A 20866-nucleotide genomic window follows, 5' to 3' on the forward strand; every position below is an offset into this window, starting at 1 on the left:
CCTTGAATATCATGTTAGAGTAGAACAAAATCTTTAAGGCTTGTAAAAAGCTGAACAGAGGATTTTATAGTTGATTGCCAGGGAAATCATTTGAAATTAATTGGTAAGCTCATGATCAGATTTTAGGAAAATTATTTTAGTAGCTTGGTGGAGAAGGGATTGAAAGAGGACAAGACTTAAGGTGAGGAGACCAGTTAGGAGTCTGGCCCCTTGTAATTGCCCAGGAGAAAAGTGACCAGGGTCTAAACTTGGCCTATGGCCATGGGGGTAGAGAGAAAGAGCCAGATACTGTGGAGGTGAAAATACCAAGACTTGGCAGGTGGCTGGGCAGATGAGGAGTGAACAGGAGATAAATCATTTTAAAATGTTTCCTATACACCAGAGGCCATGCTCAGCATTGTGGAAACAAGACAGCCACTAGCACCACCAAACCAAGATGGTTCCTACACTTTATACTTGCCAATAGAAGAATAATTTTCTTTCTAACAGGTTTGTTGATGGACTTTTTGACACCAGTCAAAGGCTCCCCCCCTCCCCATTTCCCCTTTATAGCAGATATTATCTTCTTCTTATTATACTATTATTATAGTCAAGCCCCCTGCTCCCAGGAGTGTTGTGAGGATCCAATGAGAGAGATAGCTGTCAGACATGGAGCTCGTTAATTAATAAGCTTCTTCCCCCCTCCCCATTTGAACTTTTAAGGTCTATATGATCTCTAGTCAATAGAAACATTGTGCTGAGGCCAGGATTTCTTTCCTAGTGCTTGTATGTTAAATCTGATGTTGGAGAGGAAAGTTGGTTATCCTTTAGAATAAGCAATGTTGAAATCAGACAGGTTCTGTGTGCTCTTGACTAGAGTTGGGCAAAATTACCCCTGCCCAAGCTCCTCCCAGACAACAGCACACTGCAAATGCACTTCCTCTTGTACCCTTCCATAGTGTTTAGCAGAGAGGCAAAGGAAGTCCTCCTTACTTGAAGGAAGGTGAATTGGATTTGAGTAAGGGGGGTTGTGCTAAGTCACCAGCCTCACTTTCTCCTCCAGAGCCATTTGGGTCCTGTGGCCAGATATGAATCAGGATAACTGGAGATGGCCCTGGAGGCACAGGAAAAGACCTGGGCTTTTTAAGCAGAGAGCTGTTCAAACAGGTCTCAGTTTGACTGAGGTCACACTCATTCAGTGATTATGGCAAAGTAATAGGGAGATGTAGCAAAGAGACAAAGAACACTTTTACCTGTAAGAAGTGAAGCAAAGAGTATCCTTTATTATTATTATTACATTCTTAGTAAGGGGTGTCCTCCCAGAAATGGGGACAGGGCAGCTAGGTGGCACAGTCGATAGAGCTCCAGCCCTGGAGTCAGGAGGACCTTAGTTTATATCTGACCTCAGACTCTTAATAATTCCCTAGCTGTGTGACCTTGGGCAAGTTACTTAAACCCATTGCCTTGCAAAGAAAAAAATAAAAAATAAAAATAAGAAATGGACAAACTGGGGCACAAAATCATAGCCTTTTATCTTTTGGCTAGAAATACAAGTCCTCCCCATGTGGGAATGAGTATTGCAGAGATCAAAGGCCTATAGAAGTACCCAGTTCTCTCCCCACTTGGGTCCCAATTCCTTATCAAATCTCCCCTTCCTTATAATTTGGTAACCAGGTCCTTAAGAGGTAAACACAGCAATGGTGAATCTGATACCTAGACTGGCACCTGTTTATTCATTAATTCATCCAACATTCAAATTGTATGGTTTCTTGCTTTCCTGTTGCAAGTTTATCCTGACTTCCCAATTAGATGTAAATGAGCTTGATTACATCCTTTAAATCCAGATTCCTCATAGTTGTAAATTCCTTTGTTCTTTATCTTGTAAACCTACATTCCTCACTCCTGGCCTCTGATTAGCCATCTGTCCACTTTATAATTTTTCCTTCATGTGATATAGTTGTTTCTTTGTCATACATAGACTTATTTCCTCAATTTCTCAAAACTAATGTAGAAATAAAAACTAATCACTTATTATACATTACCTAACCCCTCCCCCCAAAAAAACCCCTCCAAAAAACCAAGACCAAAAACTTGGGTGGGCAAAACTCTCAGGATTAAGAAAGAGATGAAACAAAGACTAGCTTCATTTGCATATTCAAAACAAAAAAAGGGAATCTGGGAAGATTTACCAGATTTCTGGCTGAAATAATCCCTACTTATATTCACTCTGGAGCTACAGACCTCCTTCACTTAAATGCAATTCACTTGCAAGTCATAATCAAAGATGCACAGGAGATATGCTATTGGTTAGTAAGAGGTTTGATCATTTTTGTTTTCCTGCTTTTGGTGAATGAGGAGAGAATGGTGATGATGTTTGTTCTTCAGTCTTGAAGGGCATCAGGGAGGTGAATTGGATTTGAGTAAGGGGATGCTGTGCTAAGTCACCACCTTCATTTTCTCTTTCAGAGCCATTTGGGTCCAATGGCCAGATAGGAATCTGGACAACTGGAAATGGCCCTGGATGTGAAGCCATCTGGATTAAGTGATTTGCCCAAGTAAATGTTTGAGACTGAATTTGAACTCAGGTCCTCCTGACTTCAGGGTCAATGTTCTAGAGGATACTATATTGGTTGGGAAGGAGGTTATAGGTAATCTGGGAAAGAGGAGTGAGGTAAAATAGGGTGGTGCTTTCAGGATCTGATGTAGGGTTTTCTTGGAGGATTCTCTGCTCAGGCAGGGTCAGTGTCAGTGTCCACTTTGCTTACCACAGGTGAATGAAAAACCCTGGCTAGGACTCCAAAGTAGGAACCCTTCCCCAGCCTACCATAGCCAATTTTGAGCATCTCCAAAGCAATTACATCACTCCCTCCAATGCTCCCCTTCTCTGTCTCACCTATTGTTGGTCTCTCTAGATTGCCCAAGATGAGGATCCCCTTAGGACAATTAAATCCTAATGACCTAGGTTCCTACCTTGTTGTGCAGGAAAAATTCCCCTCCCCTCTCATTTGGCAAAGCTATACCCAGTGCTCTCTTTTACTTCTTGGCTGGTTTAGCTGACTTTCAACAGCAAGCTCTTTGCTCCAGGGCACTGCCTAGGTGACTAATCCTCTCTTCTCTTGTCTCCCCCTCTTCTTTCTATTTCCTTCTCACTTTTCATAGTTGATGGGAAAGTGTGAGCTGCATAGCTTGTACAGGATTGAATGAGTTGAGATTGCATTATTTTTCTTTCCAAACTCCTCTTTCCCCATACACCCCTATTTCCATTAAGTGAATCATTTCCCAGGTTCTTCAAGACTCCTTATTCAACTGAAATTGCTCTCTCCAAAGTCACCAGTAATCCCTTAATTACCAGATCTGAAGGCATTTGCTCCATCTTCATCCTTGATAACTCTACAGTCTTGTATACAGTCAACTACCCTCTCTGGCATGTCATGTCTTGGTTCTCTTCTTAATCAACCCCTTTGCTACTCCCCTAACTGTGGGTATAGCCACAGCTCAGTCTGTGCCCCCTGTTATAAATGGCTCCCTCTCTCCTTTCCTTATCATGCAGATGACTCCCAAGTGCATTTATCTGGTCCCAGTTGCTTTCCAGAGCTCCCTGGATACAGGACTACATTGTCATAAATGAGTTGCTCTACCTAGTTGGGCAGTGTGCTGCTGATCAGACATTCCTATGACCATGCCCTACTTTCTTTATACAAAGGAGGCAGAGCCACCTTCCTAACCCCCTTGGGGTTAAGCATGCCAATGAGAACAAGAGTACACGTTGACAGCCAGTGGGTGAGCTTGAGTAGCAGAACTTTTCCATTTTATTGTTTGTAAATTCTTCTTTGGTGAATAATAAGACAAGAAACTGAAACTGAAAAAAAAAAGGGAAAAACCAAAGTGGAAAAGGCCAGGCAGGTCAGTTCTTGCCACAGTCAAAAACTGGAAGAAACGAATTATACACCACCAGCTAGAGGAATAGGGCAGAGGAGGGACACAAGGGAACAAGATAGATTGTCACTCTATTGGACGCGATAGCCTAAATCATACGATAGATGAGCTCATGCATCACAGCAAAGAGAACTAGGGCCTCACCCCCTGAACCCGAGTCACAAGCGGAGAAGCACGGCTAGCCTGGGGTGGGGTCGGGAGTGAGGTGGGACAGAATACCCAGAGGACATCCCTCAGTGGCTGCTCTCTTCCTCTCCTGCTCTCTGGGTATCTGCTGGGCTGTGCTGGGGAGCAGGGGGTCTTTGGGGTCTCCTAATCTCTAGGTCTCGGTGGAAGCAGCAGGGCAGAAGAAGGGAGAGGAGAACTGGGAAGAGAGAAGGGGAACAGGCCTCCCCACCCCTTTTACATGGGGGGCTCGCTACAGAGCACAATCTCCAAGTCCTTGCGGTAGAGCTTCCCGGCTTCGGCCAAAGACATCACACTCTTTCTGTAACTTGTGAGGTTCTGAATATTCATCTCCTGGAAGACCCAGATGGGAGGGAGAGAAAGGGAGAGGGGTCAGTTCAGGTGACCATTTAGAAATGGGAGACTAGGACCTCACCCTAACTATATACAGTTGGAACCGCTTCTGAGGAATACAGAAGACTTCTCTGAACACCACATGAATATCACACAGCACTCAGGAATCCAAATTCCTGTTTGACCCCTGAACCACATTCAGATTCTAGCCCTAAATCTTGTTCTTGCAGCCTCCTCCTACAGGTAAAAAATTCGTGTCTCTGAAGGTGACCAAAATGCTGTATAGGAAGGTCTTGGGATATTGGATAGGGTCCATTGCTCCCTGCAACATACCCCACTAGTCTCTTCTGAAGGACTTTGCCATGTTACATCATCAGACTGAAGAACATTCCCCTTCTGCAGTGGACTATCACCAGGTCCCCTACTGACTAGGAGCCTCTCTTGGAATGGGAACAAAGGCACGTTTGTTATGATTGTATTTAGTTCTCATCTAAATAGTAGCCAATGTCTTTGTGGATATTGGAAGCCAGTTTTAAGTAGGCTGCCTGGCACAATTTATACTTTGCAATATGAAGTTGAATTAGCCACTGGGACAGAAACAATTAATAGCATTAGAATTTTGGTTGTTTAACTTTTTAAAAGTATTTCAGACATTCTGATCTTGCTATCTCTTATACTTTATGTTTCTTCCTTAAGGATATGATTTCTCTTTTCATCACATTCAATTTGAATCAGTGTAAACCATGGAAACAATGTAAATACTGACAAATTGCCTTCTGTGGGGGGGTGGGGGGAGGGAAGCAAGATTAGGGGAAAAATTGTAAAACTCAAATAAAATCTTTAAAAAAAGTATTTTAAACATTACCAGGTCTATGTGCTTGGTCACTGTGGTATTTATTAGTATATAGGATGGCCTTTGGAAGTTGACTTTTCAATAGCTGTCCTGTTTGTTTGATATATTCATGCATCATTTTACTGATGAAAAAATGGAGCTATTGAGATGATTGAATGAAGGACTAGATCAGTTAGCAGCTGTACATTTCCTTAGCTTCCTGAGTTTGTTGTTGAAATTCTTTAGTTGTGTCTGATTCTCTGTGATCCCTTTTGGGATTTTCTTGGCCAAGATACTGGAGCAGTATGCCATTTCCTTCTCCAGTTCAGTTTACAAATGAGGAAACAGGGGCAAAAAGGGTTCAGTGACTTGCCCAGGGTCACACCGCCAGGAAGTGTCTAAGGTCTTATTTTATCTCAGGTCCTCCTGATCCCAAGGCCCAGCTGCCCTCCCTGAGCTCTCTTGATTACCTCATGGTTTTGTTCCTGTCAGGGACTTCTGGCATCTCTTTTTCTGGTTCATTTTGAGACTCACCTTCTTCCTCCTGCTGCTTCCCTACTTTTCTCTGGCTCTAAGGCAAAGGGTGGTTTGCAAACATTTGCAAAAAATGCCATGTTTTGAAAATCTGGGAGCTGGGAAGTCAAAGCCAACATCTCCCAGTTCAAGACCCTACTTTGAGACTGGGAAAATCACCAGTTAATTAGAATGTTACTCTTTTCAGTTTGTCCCGTGTCAGCAAAGAGGCAAAAAAAAAAAAAGTGTATATGTTTGAGGAGGGGAGCAGGTGCCCCATGCTTTTAGGGCCCAAGCTTGACAAGATCACACAAGAGTGTGAGGACTGGGCATTGTGGTGAATCCAGAAGCAGAGAGCTGAGAGAAAATCTATCCAGATGCTTGCTTCTTGGAAAAACTGGTGGATAGTTAGATAAAGATGTTTCTAGGGGTTTCTGTCAGGGATAAGAATTCAACAGTCTCCATCTCCTGCCCAGCTAAAATCCTACTCTTCTCAGGAAGCCTTTCCCAATCCCTCTTAATTCTAGTGGTGTTGTCTGATGATAGAGTCTGACTTTTGTTTCTCTTTGTGCACCAGCTCTTACTAGAGCTTGGTACATAGCAAGCACTTAATAAATGTTTATTGACTACCTAGCAAAATCCTAAGTGCTCTCACAAAAATGATCTATATCATTGAAGCACCAGGGTCCACCACAATCACTTCTCCTCTCCCTAAGCCAGCTCCTACAGAAAGAGCCCCTCTTACTTAGCATCATCTTCTCCCTGTAAGTGACCAAACACCAAACATTCAGGTGGTGGGGGTGGGAGGCTCCCCAGGTAAGCTGAGGACATTAACATCCTGTGCTCCCTAACTCTGGACCAAAAACGAAGTGTTCCTGGGAAGTGGTAGTGGATGGAAAGCCATTTTTTTCTTGTTCTCCACTAAACCCCAGTACTGAAGCCTCCATAGAGGTTTGTTTATATATTTGAATCTAAACCACCAAGCTATTTTTCATTCATACAGCTACAAGTTACAATAATAATTGCATGTGGTGGATATTTTGGGCATTGCTGTGTCCACCCCCATGAGCACTTTCTCCATTCTCATCCCATTTCATAATTTTGTAGTCACCCTTGTATTTTCATTCTCCTTTTGAAGAAAAAAAGAATTTGTTGACATTTTAACTTTTCCCACAGTCAGACCTGAATCAAATTCATGGCTTTCCCCATCACTTCTTAAAGATCTTCTTTATTCACCCTAAGAGTCAGTCCTCTAGTTCACATCAAGGTCAGCTCATGCACAGACTCTGTGAATCTGGCTGTTCTCTCTGCTCTTATCAATTCACTGAGTTCAAAGTGCTGCCATAGATTTGAGTTTTTCTGGCAGTATTTTGACTGCTTTACCTCATTGCTTAATGATTTTTTCCTGTCTCCTCTTATGCAATTGCAGGGTGATTGCCTAGTCCATCCTCATATTTCTTACCTTCAGAATCTGTTCCTCTCCTCTTCTTCCTATACTCCTTAGAAGTATACCATGCCACCAGAATAATGCTGTCTAAAGAAGCATCCCTGGTAGTTTTAATTTTTTAAGGCTTTTTTCACATATGAACAAGTTCAAAACTATGAATGGAGTTAGTTAGAAAGGTAACATAAGGGGCAGCTAGGTATGCAGTGGATACAGCCCCAGTCTTGGAGTCAGGAGGACCTGAATTCAAATTCACCTAAGACACTTGATACTAGTTTTGTGCCATTGGGCAATTTCCCACCAAAAAAGCCAAAAAACAAAAAATGTAACAATTGTGGGAGGGATGTGCTTGAATTTGGGGGGTCTCATTTTTCTTGTGACCCTTTTTTCTCACTCACTCTGCCTTTCTTCTTTGGGCCTGTTCTGTTGTTTCAAAGCTTCCCACCTTCATATCTGTGCCTTCCTTCCCACATCCTCCTTCATATTGGAAACTTGCTTAGATTAGGCAATTTGGCTGGTGTAAATCCTCAGATTTTCATAAAATGGGAAGGCTCACCCAAAGACCTCCTCACCTTCTTGTTTTTCTCATACAGGTCCTTCAAAAGAGCATCCAGTTCATTCTCATCAATGTAGCCACTCCCATCCTGTGAATTGAGTACAGACCCTTGTTAGTGGATTTCTAATCATTCCCTCCTCACCCTTCTTCAGCATTCTCATCTTCCCATCACTCAGCACCAGCTGAGGAACATTAAAGCTCCATAGATTCAATATTAACTTAAACCAACTGACCAATCTAGTTAATGCAGCCAAATAATTATTTTAATGGAGAAAAATCATTCAGTTATTTAAATTAACCAGCTATTTTCCTCAAAATAGTTGTTCTGATAGCTAATGCATAGATTATGTTATTTTCTTAATATTATTCACTAGGGCTGAACAGATCCCCATAGAGTAAAAAGGATTTGGACAACTATCTGGATGTCATTCTGGAGATGAGGTTTTAAAAGAAAGTTAACGATGCTAGGGGCACATTTTCAGTTTCATGAGACATGTTCAGTGGTTGCTATCACCATGTCCCATGAAGGCTGTCCTTGTCTAAAGAAAAATGATCACTGGCATTGATGAGTCAGTGGGAGATTGGAAGTGACCAAGATAGCCTAACTCTGCCTATTTCTGATCATTTTTCTTCTGCTGTGGGGTTTCAGATTCCCTCTGTCTGGCCTTTCCCCAGTCTTGATTTCCTTTTTTTTTTTTTTTTTTTTGAATGCTGGCCTTCCTTTTACCTTGTCATAAAATGTGAAGATAGCATTGAACTCTTCTGAAGTTAGCTTCATACCCTATAAGGATCAAGCATGAATAGATGAATAAATAAAAGTCCATTTAAAAGATGTGGGGGGTAAGGGAGAGGCTTATGGAAGAAAAGTTCAGGAAGAAGAGAAGTCTTAGAAAAGGGAAAGAAAAAAGAGCTGTTTTACCTGAAATTTAAGGAGAAAATTTTCCTGTACAGGCAACAGTCTGGAAGGAAAATGTTAGAGTGTAGATTAGACAATAGAGAAGAGAAACTGAGGCTGGGTGAAGGATTCTGGGAGAGGGTTAGTATCTACAGAGAAGATTGAAAAGTTCAAATATAAGAGAAAACAAGTGAAGTGAGTTGGTTTCTCATCCACTCATGTGGCTTCTTTTATCATTTAGATTAAGACCAAATTTATATTCCAAGCAAACTCTTCTCCTAAGTAAGTTTTAGTTCTATATTTCTGGTTCCATTCTCTTTGGAAACATTTCAAATCGACCACATCCAAAGTAGAACTCATCAACATTCTCATTAAACTTATTCTTCCTCTTCATTTCCCCTTTTCTTGTGATACCACTGCTACCTTCATAGTCACGTAGGTATAAAACTTCAGTGACATACTTGATTCCTCCCTCTCCCTCATCCTAAATATCCAATCATTTATCAAAGTGCTATTGATTCTATCTCTAAAATATCTCTAGTATAAGTATCCTTTCCATTTATACTCATCATTCTTATTTTAAACTTATCTCAGTTCTCCCTGAGTCATTAGAGCCTCCTAAATAGTCTCCCTGCCTCCACTCTTTCCCGTTTTTTCCTTCATTCTGCTGCCAAAGTAGTCTTTCCATTGTATATGCCTAATCACAACACTCTTCAAATAAGAAACTTTCAGTGTTTTCTCAAGGCCAGTAGGATTAAAGATAAATTCCTTAGTTATTCAAGTCCCTCCAGCTTTCATTTATCCTTCTAGCATTCCCATTCATGTTTTTTGTATTCTAATAGCATTAGACCACACATGGTCTTCTTAGCCACAGTCAGACACACTGTTATCTTCACTCTAACATACTGACATCATTTTGGCCCTCTTCAAGGACAGAAGACAACGACCCCAATTGAGCTCCTAATCTCATTCTTCTCTCACAATATCTGCCATGCCATGGTCTCCCCCACCCTCCATCCCATTCTTACCCTTGTGAAGGCCAAATTCAGGAGTCACCTTATTCATGAAACCTTCCCTGATCTAAACTAGAAAATACCCCCTCTTCATGAACCTCTTGAGACTATTCCTGATTTTTCTTATATGCATTATAATTTTCTAATTTGTTTTATTACTATTTGTATATCTGCCTTTTCCCCTCACTCTGTTTCTCAAGGCTGAAAGATTCTTGAGAGTAGAGATTGTGTTATATTTCATTTTTCTATTACTAGCACTAGCACAGTCCTTTGAACATAGTATGTTCTGAGTCAGCTGAAAGGTTTCTTTCTTTTTGGTTGACTGGTGGTGATGGGATCACAGCCACAAGCACCTGAAGACCAGTAGGATACTGGTAATAATGACATTGGAAATGTGTGGTGGCTCTTACCGGGACATCTCAGAGAGGCCCAATTTACCATCTCCATTCAAGTCAAACATTCGAAGCTGTTGGGATACAGAAAGATATTTGGGTTATTGGCCAGCAAGCCAACTGTTCACCTTCATGTATAAGACTGAGTCTGGTAAAGACCTATCTGACATGAAGGTCTCCCTTCGTTACCTCATTTTCTAGCTACCTTCTATTTACCAACTATTCTTCAGACTTTGTTGGAAAGAAAAAGAAAGGAGATAATGTGCAGGGACATCCTGCTTATTTCCCTCTGAGGCTATGTGGAAGTCAGGAATCAATGTCACTTAGAAATGGCACCCCAAGTGAGAGTAGGAATGCTACAGAGACTCCATCTTCTCCCTTCTTCTTAGAGTAGAGAAGCTAGAAAACCTGTTTCTCATTTCTCACTGAGCTATAATTGTCTTATTTTCAGTCTTGCCTAGCTCTCTCCCTTTAGCTCTCCCTTGCTGGAGCAGCAGAGGTTGCCATGGAAATGGTCAGTTCCCAAGTCTCCTGCTGGCTTAGGGGTTTGGGTAGGCTTAGAATTTGGCTAGTTCCTGAAAGGATGGAGTATGGAAATGGGGGACCTGAGTATGATATGGACATGGTGGAAAATAAGGGTTCTTGTATAGCCTTGGGCAAGCCACTTAACCCTATTTGCCTTGCAAAAACCTAAAAAAAAAAAAAAAGAAAAGAAGGGTTCTTGGCCAGCTGGCATGAGTCTTTCTTGGCCCTGAGATAACTGGGGTTCCAAAGATCCTCCAAGGATCAGAGTCTCATCAGCTTGGGATAAAGGCTTTGTTCCAGTTCATTTCTCCTATCCTAGGGGAAGCTTTCTACTTACTATGGTCTGTGTGTACTCTTGGAGCTTGGGCTCATCATAGGGCCGGTTGGCTTTCTTCAGAAGGTCTGAAAGGAATCCCTGAAAACACAGAAGGAGTCAGCAATCAGTGGGATTAAGTAGTGCTCCTGAAGACCCTTGGCTAGTCTAAGGCAAAGGAATAAGAGGGAAGAAAGACAGGGTCACAGGGAAGAGATAGATGGAGGCAGAAGTGGAAGCCTACCCACATTTTTTTTGGGTTGTCTACCTCTGGGCTGGGAAGTGCATGTCATGCCTTAGGCCTAGAGCCAATTGGTCTGAAGGGAAGGGCAGGGCTGCTTGGGCTGGATTCACACTTCCTTCTCTCAGTTTCCAAGTGGTCCAAGGGGGATGGTTTCTCCCTTCGTTACCTCAAATTTATTACCTAATAATTACAGCACCTGGAAACTGGGAACCACAACTCAGAAAAGCTCCTATCCCAGAAGAACAACACTCCTCCAACACACACCAAGAGTGTGACCACACTGTTCCTTCACCCAGTCATTGGGAGGATGCGTCATCTCACACCTAGCTCTGCAACTGGCCTGAAGCTGAGAAAACTGAGAGATGTCTTGGCTTTCCAGGTGGAAATTCTAATTACCTTTTCACAAGAGTGAAAAGTGCAGTGGAGGAATTGAACCTTTTTTATATTCTTTTCTGGTCTTGTCCCTCCCTCTTCCTGCCCTCACCCCATAAGCAGCATTCTTCCTAGCCAGTTTCTTGACTTCTACACCCTGGAGATATATAGTAAGATGAACAAGAATATGTGACCCAAGGAATGCCAGCCTAGCAGTGTCCATCTTTTCTTTTTTTCATGGCAGCTTACCTTAAGCTCGTTGGCTTCAATGTAACCACTCCTGTCTGTGTCATATTTTCTCCAAGCCTGCAAGGGAATTGTTGGATGGTTGTCAAAGAGCCTCCAAGGCCATTAATGTGTCCATCTCTGCAGAGTTTGGGAAGGGGATCTGATCATAGAATGTCAGTGTTGGAACCCAGTTAGTACTCAGGACTTGACTCTCTCTGTCTCATCTGTCTCCACACATACCCTTCAGGCATCAGCCCCAACCTAACTGGGGTTGAATTTAGTAAACCTGTCTAGGTGCCCCAATCTAATCCTAGGATAGATTGGTACTGAGGGTATGCTGACAAGATGAAACATTCCTAGTCTTTAAGGAATTTAAATTCCCCTGGTGGGGAGTGTTGGGGCAATTTTTTTTAAAGGGTTGGACAGAAGAGTGAGTGCATACTTGGAGGCTTCCAGAAAGAATTATAGCCTTAGGGAGAGAGTGAAGATGAGAGGGAGGAGAAGATCATTAGGACTAGGTCTCTGAGGAGATAGAGTAGGACCTAAGATAGAAGGTCATCTTAGTTGAGATAAAGAAAAGGCTTATTTCCTCCTCAGAACCTTTATTTTCCCCATATTACTTTTTTTTTTTTAGATTTTTGCAAGGCAAATGGGGCTAAGTGGCCTGCCCAAGGCCACACAGGCAGGCAATTATTAAGTGTCTGAGACCGGATTTGAACCCAGGTACTCCTGACTCCAAGGCCTGCACTCCATCTACTACGCCACCTAGCTGCCCCCCCCACATTACTTTCTTCATAACAACTCTGTAAATTAAAAAGATACATATATATATATATACATACATTATTTTGCCTTTTTTGCAGCATGTTGAATATGAATATGGACATGTTTTATATGATTTCCATATATAATGGTATTATATTGCTTGACTTCTCAATGGGTGGGGGAGAAGTTGGAGAAAGAGAGAATTTGGGAACTCAAAAAAATGAATGTTAAAAAATATAAATGACAACTATGTAAGGTAGGTATTGCCTCCTCCATTTTAAAGATGAGAATAAGTGATTCATCTATAGTCACATATCTAGTGAGGGTCTAGAACCAGAACTCAAAGCTTGCCTTTTTTCCCCACTGATGACAAAAGTTATTGAGACTCAGGGTTTTCTTAAAGGAGATACTAGACTGATTTGCCATTACCTTGTCAAGCTCATTTTATAGAAGAGGAAACTGAAGCAAAAAGGCTTAAGTGACTTGCCCAGGGTCACGCAGCTAGTTAGTGTCCCAGGCTGGATTTGAGGAGTTTTCCTGATCCTAGGCCCAGCACCTTAATTACCACTCCACCTAGCTAACAAATGGCTTCAGTCCTCTTTCCAGACCAAATGGTTGGGGAATATCTAGTTATGAGAAATCCTTTTTTACTTCAAAAAAACCCTTACCCTCAACTACATTGACTAATTCTTTGACCAAGGATAAATGGAAAAATGTTTTCTTTAAGGATGCAAAGGGGGAGTATCCACACTTTCAGAAAGTCCAAATGGGCTGATTTTTTTTCCCTGTAAGAACAGACAGTGATAAAAGGAGAAAGAAGTTGGGGCTACAGGACAGTATAGCTCAGACCCTAGAGCATTCCAGTGAAAGATCTGAACCAGTTTGTGAAATGAGATCATTCTAAGGCTAATCTTTTCCTTTTCTCTCTTCCTCCTCAGGCTGGCTCTCATTTTTTAGGATAATGCATTCTGTAGTTGGATCATTATTCTTTTCTCATTCAAGACAAAGATTTAAAGAGACTTGGGTTTTTTGAAATCCCAAAGGAGTCCTGAGGCTTGGCTAAAATTAGAGAAACTCAGTGCTCAGAGCAGGTGGGATTCATGTTCCCTGAAAGCATCAACCTTTCTGGGCTGCTGAGCAGCCTATTTCATGTTTTTGCCTGATAAAAACTGCAAAGGGGAAAGACTCCAGAGGGGCGGGATCTTAGGAGGTTATTATCCTGGGACATCTGCTTGTCAGCTATTGTGATGCTCAGGAGGTCTGAAGCCAGAGATGGATTCCAAATCATTCATCCGCAGAGAGGGACGATGATCACAGATACTTGGCCTCTTTTTCAGTTCCCTTTTAATCTATATCCATGTTCTGCTCCAATTAATCTCATTCTGGTTCTACATCGAAGGAGAAACTGAGGACTGTTTTTCACTGCAAGCCCCCCCCCCCCCCCCAGGTTATCTTTCATTTACTGTCCAATAGTCTCAGTCATGTCCAGTTCTTGGCGGCCCCTTTAGGGGTTTTCTTGGCAAAGACACTGGAATGGTTTGCCATTTTTCCCTCTGGTTTATTTTACAAATGAGGAAACTGAGGCAAGTAGGGTGAAGTGACTTACCTAGGTTCACAAAGCTAGCAAGAATCTGAGGATGAATTTGAACTCATGAAGATGAGTCTAACCTGACTCTATCCATGGTGCCACTGACCTGCATTTCATTTCACCTAGCCTTTCATTTAGTTTTTAATTCTTGTCTTCCCTGTTAGAATGTATCATTCTTGAAAGCAGGGTGTATTTTGGCATTTCCTTGTATCCTAGAGCTTAGAACAGTTTTGTTGACTGGCTAATATGCTCATGAGGAAAGGAGCAGGCTAGGAATGAAAAAATAAGTGATGATAGGTCCCCAGAAGAGGTAGTGTATGAGGAAGTGGGCCACCCTGAGATGTTCCTTTGGCCAGGCAGGGGACTACCCAAGCAGAGAGCCCTAATCTGTATGCCATTGGGCTTGAAGGAGGATCCCAGTTAAAAAATATTTTTAGGGGTCTATTAGACAAAGAAGACCACTGATGTGTTGGATTCACTCCAAGTTGGTCTTGCCATTTGATAATGTTCCCTTTTGAACATGAATACTAATCTAGGGTGCCAAGGAGTGTTAGGATTTTAAAAATAGATCCCCCTCTGAGGAATGGTTAGTTCTTAGCCAATATGTACTATATATGGGGATTTCATTGAAGGTATTTACTTTTTAGGTTCAATTTCTAGTCATTTTTGGCAGTTTATTTTAGTGGTAGGACTATTAAATGGGTATTGATTTAAAACATAAAAACAGCAATGTGAATCCCATTTTTTGAAATTCCATTTTAAAAACTCTGTCTGTTTGCCAGAGGAGAGAAAGAATATATGTCTCTGAGATTGGTCAAGTGAAAGGCAGTTCACTGCAAGCAGATTATTAGCAAATAATTACTGGTCTGTTTGATTTATGGTCAGTAGAGATACAAAGGCATTGTAAGATCCTTAAATTCTGAGGTCAGTTTTCTTAAATATATGGACAACTTTTTGTGCTCAGTGTCTAACACTGTTTTTAAGAAGGAAAGCTGAGGAGGAAATGATTTCTATAGTCACCCATTAAGTCAGAAGTGGAATTAAGACTAGAATCCAGAATATTTCATTTTCCTGGGCCTCAGTTTTTCTATCTTTAGTAAAAAAAAATGCATTAGTCCCTTTTCCTTCCTTTCCTCAGGGGGTTAAAACAGGATGCCTATAAAGCATTTTGAGCTCGAAGAGGATCAACTCAACTGGTCAGTTGTATGTTGAGCTGTGGGTCTCCCCAGGTCTAAGGGAAGCCCAAGAGCTTGGTTTCCTGCCTTGTCCTGTTCTTCCTGGAACACACCTCTGGACTTGTTTCTCCATATAAAGGCAATCTCAGGAATAGTCTTATCTTCTCTTGACTCTTGGGAGGGTCCAGTTCTGTCTTACAGGAGGAAGAAAAGGAGGCATGGGACATGGACCCCATAGGACACCCAAAACTCACCTCCATGAACTCTGCACTGGAGCCCACATGTTGTCTGAAGCATAGTAGAAAGTTTTCCTCTGTAGGCAGGATCTGGGCCAACTGAAGGGAATAGAGCAGAGGTTGGTGAGGATCTCCTGTCAGTCCCTACCCTCCCTATTTGACTGCTTTGAGGCCCCGACAGCCTTGCCAAGGAGGTACCTCCTTTTGTTAATTCCCTTCAAAGCAGGAGGAGAGGCAGGAGGAGAGGTGCCCAGCTCTACTCCCATCCCCACTCCAAATCCTGAATATGAAGTATTTATTGCAAGAGTTACCAAAGGAGAGTAGTAACTCTAAAATGCAACTAACCCTTAGATTAGTTTGTGAGTGATGGCAGCTTATGAGTGAACACTTTAGTAAGAATTGATCTCTTAGGTCTTAGATCTAGAAGATACTTCAGAGGTCTTATAGAAGAAAAAAAACTTGGACCAGAAATGTTAAATTCTTGGCCTGAGGTTACATAGTGGTACACACAGCAGAGCCAGGAGCAAAGCTTGCGTTCTCTGACACCAGACTTGAGTTATTAGCAAGAAAGAGATCTTAGATGGACATCTGGGTCATGGGACAGGAGATAGGAGAAGCCCACCAGGGTAAAAACAGCCAATATTTATATAACAATTTAAGATTTCCAAAGTACCATACATGTTATCTCAATTGATCCTAACAGGCACAATTTGGTATCTTATCTAGGGTTAGCTCTGACCCCTACCTTTCAAAACCAAATCCATATATGCAACCTCTAGCAAATATGATCTGCCAATCTTGTGTCTTGTACCATTATGACTGGGGTCCTTCTGTGTATACAGTGGAAAAAAGACAGATTTTTCTAATTGATTGCAGTGTGCCTGTATTGGATCTATCTAGAGTAGTGTAGGGTCCATCAAAGAAGATAGAGTCAATCCATGATGTTAGGCTAAGGGATGCCTTAAATATGTTGGACCTTTGCTGTTCTTTCACTTGTCAGGAGAGTAAAAGAACTGCATGATAATAATGATAATAATAATACAATAATAATATAGCTTATATTTCTATAATACTTTGTTTTCCAAATAGTTAACTGTTATTTTACTTAGTCCTTACAATTACCCTATACTGTTCTTATTTTACAGATGAAGTAATGTGGCCAGGGTCACACAGCTAATATATATGACACAGCTGGGATTCAGACTCGAGGTTCAGTGGTTTCAATTGTGTTATGATCCTGTTTGGGGGTTTTCTGACAAAGACACTGACGTGCTTTGGAATTTTCTTCTCCAGCTCATTTTACAGATGAGGAAACTGAGGCAAACAGGGTTAAGTGGCTTGCCCAAAGTTATACAACTAGGGAGTATTTGAGGTCGGCTCTAAACTCAGCTATTCCTGACTCCTGGTCCAACACTTATCTACTGTGCCACCAGTGTTTTTTTCCATCTCTATGATGCTATTCTCAGGAAGCAAGTAGAAATGCCCTTTGAGTTCATCCTATTCTGTACTTTATCTGAACTTAAACTTCGGCCTTCCAAGCAACCCCCAAATCCTAAATCCATAAGGAGGAATGGGAGAAGCAACAGGGAATGGGGTATATGTAGTTCTTCATTGCCACATCTTTCCATGCTATGGCATTTTATCAGGACAGCAGAACTCACCTCTGCCATCTCAATTTTTCCATCTGCATTCTTGTCATACTTCTGCATGAATTCCTTCATCTTCTCCCCAAAGCTGCCACTCTTTGTTTCCTAAGAGAAAGACAAAGAAGGAGAATTCTAGTGAGTCTTTTCTTTTGAGCTGCCAGCTGCCCCCATAGAACTTCTCCCCAACATGGCAGTTGATGGGAAGAGTTTCTACCTAGTTGTTCATTATGGATGGTGGCCAACATTCTCCAAATTGATCTAATTCTAAACTGGCTAGTCTAGTTTGGGTCCCTTTCACTTTTTTCTTTAATTGTGATTTTTATCTGTATAGGGACCTCTTGGTGAGAAATTCCCTCCACTAATGTAGACCTTAAGAGGACTGTCTGGTCCCATTTGCCCAGAGTCACCTAGCCAATCTCTGAGGAGGCCAGGCTTCATTCAGCCTTATCTTCCTTACATCAAAACCAGCTCTTTGTTCACTCTGCCAGGCTGTCCTTTAACTTTCTAAGACCTGGCTTTGCCCCAATTACACAATTTCTAAAGGAAAGTACAAAGCCTCAGCATGTCCTACTGAATGTAAATGCCTGAACTCCACCCCAAACTTCATAGTCACATGAAAATGAATGCTCTTGGCAATTCCAGTTCTCAGACATTATGGATTATTCTGGCTATGTGTCATCTAATCTACTCCAGGCAAGGCTGCAGTTAAAGCCTCTAAGGCAGCCAGAGAGGTGGAGATCTTCATTTCATAGAAGAGAAACTGAGGCACTGAGAGGGTCAATATTCTGTATCATGTTGTTTGGTGTAACTGGCAATAGAGTCATCTCTATTACTTAGAATTGTCATCTCCTTGCTTGATCCTAAACCCCATATTAATATGATTTTTGGACTCCTAGGAGTTGGTTATTTAGTGGACTTGGAAGTGTGCTTTATGATTTAAAAATGAAATCTATCCACATCTGAATTGATAAAAAACTTTTTAATATCAATAAAACACTCTTTTTGGAAAGGCTTGAGAAAATAATCTCCAAGTTGAAAGGGAACTCATAGGTCCAGTGTGTATTTAGGAAGTTGTATTGTGAGAAAATGTGATTTTCTAAGAGCAGCAGGCTCTCACTCAAATGTTTTTCTCCAGAAAAGGTCTTGTAAAATGTGTATTTGTTGGCCCTATGTCTTTGGAAAACCAACTGGAATATGATAGAAATAATCTCACTGTTATTGTAAGGGAACTAAGTTTGAATTCATTTTAGGCAAGTTGGGTGAACAGCAGGCTGGGCTACACTATGAGAGTCTGACCTCTAGTGTCTGCACAATGCATAGCTCCTGATGTCCTGCTAAGAGTTAGCCTTAAGTTGTGTGGATTGTGGGACTGACCATGGAGCCTCATTCCAATGGGCATGGGCAGAGGACCACTGATGCCATTCCCCACAGAAGACAAGTTAGGAAGTCTGCTTCCAAGAGAGCTCATTGGCCCATAGGCCAGTCCCATCCAGTGGTATTGGTTCAAAGACATTTTTAGATTAATCTCTGACTCATTCTGAAGGCTCCAAATACTAGTAACTCTGAATGTAGAGAAACCTGGAATGAGCTCTTTAGCTACTGAGAACAACTGAGAAATCAACTTTTCAGTATTATGTAAGCAGTTCTTTCCTGGAAAATAAAAACTCAGCCATGTATATTGGCGAACAAAAGTAATTCTAGATCCCAGGGAGGCCAAAATTGATGGATTTTTGAGCTCTAGAGTTCTGAGTTGTAGTATTGACCACCCTAAATTCCAGTATCATTATGGTGAGCCCCCAAGAGTAGGGAGCCACCGGGCTACCTGTGGAAGTGTGAATGGACCCAAGTAGAAAATTGTGTGGATCAGCAGGAGCTTGGCTCTGTGCTTTTCAGCCTGAGTGAAATAGGGAGCTTGGGAAGAAAGGAGAATGAAAGAAAGGAAAGAAGAAAAAAAGAATTAAAGCAAGATAGGAAAGAAGGAAGATACAAGGAAAGAAAGAGGAGCAAAGAAGGAAAGAAAGGAAGGAGAAAAAGGAAGAAAGAAAAAAGGAAAGAATGAAAGAAGGGACAGAAAAAAGAGAAGCAAGGAAGGTAAGAAAGGAAGGAGACAAGGGAAGAAAGGAAATAAAAGGAAAGAAAGGGCAGAATGAAAGAGAAGTAAGGAAGGAAAGAAGGAAGAAAAGAATGACAGAGAAGTCATTTAGGTTAGGTAGGCAGGCACAAATTTCTTTTACTTTTAGACAAAGCCAAACCAGCTTTAGGCAGGGGCTCCTGGTCTGGCTTCTGCCAGGAAAAAAAGAATAACGTTCAGTCCAGAGCAAGGGGACCAAAAGGAGAATTTGAACCCCAAAATTTCTTTTTTTTTCTTTTTTAGTTTTTTTGTAAGGCAAACGGGGTTAAATGGCTTGCCCAAGGCCACACAGCTAGGTAATTATTAAGTGTCTGAGACCAGATTTGAACCCAGGTACTCCTGACTCCAGGGCCACTGCTTTATCCACTACGCCACCTAGCTGCCCCTAAACCCCAACATTTCTTACCATGCCAGCTCCTTTTCTTGCACTTTCCAATTCTTGGAAGAAATTTTCTAGTTCTTTTCCCTCAATGTATCCATTTCCTGCAGGATGAGAAAAAAAGAAAACAATAAAACACCAGCCATCAACCCAAAGCAAAGGGTTGGGGTATAAAATTGATGGAAGCCTAGGAGAGGGAAGCAGGGGTTTCCAGAGGGCTGGGATTTTCATTTTGCCAGTAAATCACCTAATCAGCCAAACTCAAATTTGCTGTGCTTACTGTGTGACTCCCACAGCCCTTACCCTCAGCAGGTATCCAGTGGAGTCTGGGAGACCGAGTCACACGCACCACTCGCAAACATACATGCAATGCAAACTAATACAAAATGACACATGATGAAGCATTCTTCTGCATAGGGCAGACTCACAGAAAGTAGAATAAGAGAGAAGGCTTCATGGAGGAGGCAAGACTTTGAACCACAAAGCAGGACTTATCCTGCCCAACTCCCTTTTTTTCCTTCATTTTTAAAACTAGGGTTCTATTTTTCACTTTCATGGGTACAGTTGGTTTGAACACAACAGATACTCGACTGACCCCTCTCAAAATCTGTTGCCTGGAAAGAGTCAAGCCCATGGGATCCAATGTTGACTCTGGTGCTGAGACTTTTTTCCCATGCTATCTTTTATATTGCTATAGTCAAGACTATTCTTTAGACTCTTACCTTCTTTATATGTCCCTTCATTCACATCTCCCTAGGTTTCTGAATTTTTTTTAATTTTTGTTTTGTAGGGTACAAGGATATATTCCTCTACCCCAATCTGTTCAAACATCCACCATTTCTGGGCACGTATTTCCTTTCTAGCTATTTTGCTGCTCTGAATATTTTTTCTAGGATCTTATCTTGTCATTAACCTTTTTGGGGCATCAAACCAATAGTATCTTCTCTGAATCAGAGTCCTCTGATTCAGTATGAGTAACTTTTCTTGGAAAATTCCAAATGTTATTTTTAGCCACAAGGGCTCTTATTTTACATTTTAAAATATTTTTACTTATTTGTTTATATTTTTCTTATTTTTCCTATTTTACCTGGGGGGCAAGTCCAAATAATATAGTGATGTGACCATTAGTATCCTAATCCCAATGAACCCCTTCAGAGGCAGCTAGGTGGCGTAAAGGAGAGAATG

At 41.5% G+C, this 20866-nt stretch overlaps 1 protein-coding gene across 2 annotated transcripts in view; it reads right to left on the minus strand.

Annotated features, from left to right (window-relative positions):
- Nucleotides 1–3749: 3749 nt before the first annotated feature.
- CALB2 (calbindin 2) overlaps nucleotides 3750–20866 on the minus strand; it is a 28498-nt gene continuing 11381 nt past the window's right edge. The window contains exons 2-11 of one of the 2 annotated variants that reach the window (XM_074222768.1): nucleotides 19709–19785; nucleotides 17187–17276; nucleotides 15544–15624; nucleotides 11783–11839; nucleotides 10942–11019; nucleotides 10098–10153; nucleotides 8699–8738; nucleotides 8507–8560; nucleotides 7796–7867; nucleotides 3750–4434 (exon numbers count right to left, since the gene is read on the minus strand). In XM_074222768.1, the coding sequence (XP_074078869.1) occupies nucleotides 4318–4434; nucleotides 7796–7867; nucleotides 8507–8560; nucleotides 8699–8738; nucleotides 10098–10153; nucleotides 10942–11019; nucleotides 11783–11839; nucleotides 15544–15624; nucleotides 17187–17276; nucleotides 19709–19785 (722 nt within the window). In that variant the 3' untranslated portion in view covers nucleotides 3750–4317. The remainder of the gene's footprint in view (nucleotides 4435–7795; nucleotides 7868–8506; nucleotides 8561–8698; nucleotides 8739–10097; nucleotides 10154–10941; nucleotides 11020–11782; nucleotides 11840–15543; nucleotides 15625–17186; nucleotides 17277–19708; nucleotides 19786–20866) is intronic. The other variant, XM_074222776.1, reaches the window with a different exon arrangement.

This window comes from Macrotis lagotis, chromosome 1 (assembly GCF_037893015.1).
Source record: "Macrotis lagotis isolate mMagLag1 chromosome 1, bilby.v1.9.chrom.fasta, whole genome shotgun sequence".
Lineage (NCBI taxonomy): Eukaryota > Metazoa > Chordata > Mammalia > Peramelemorphia > Peramelidae > Macrotis > Macrotis lagotis.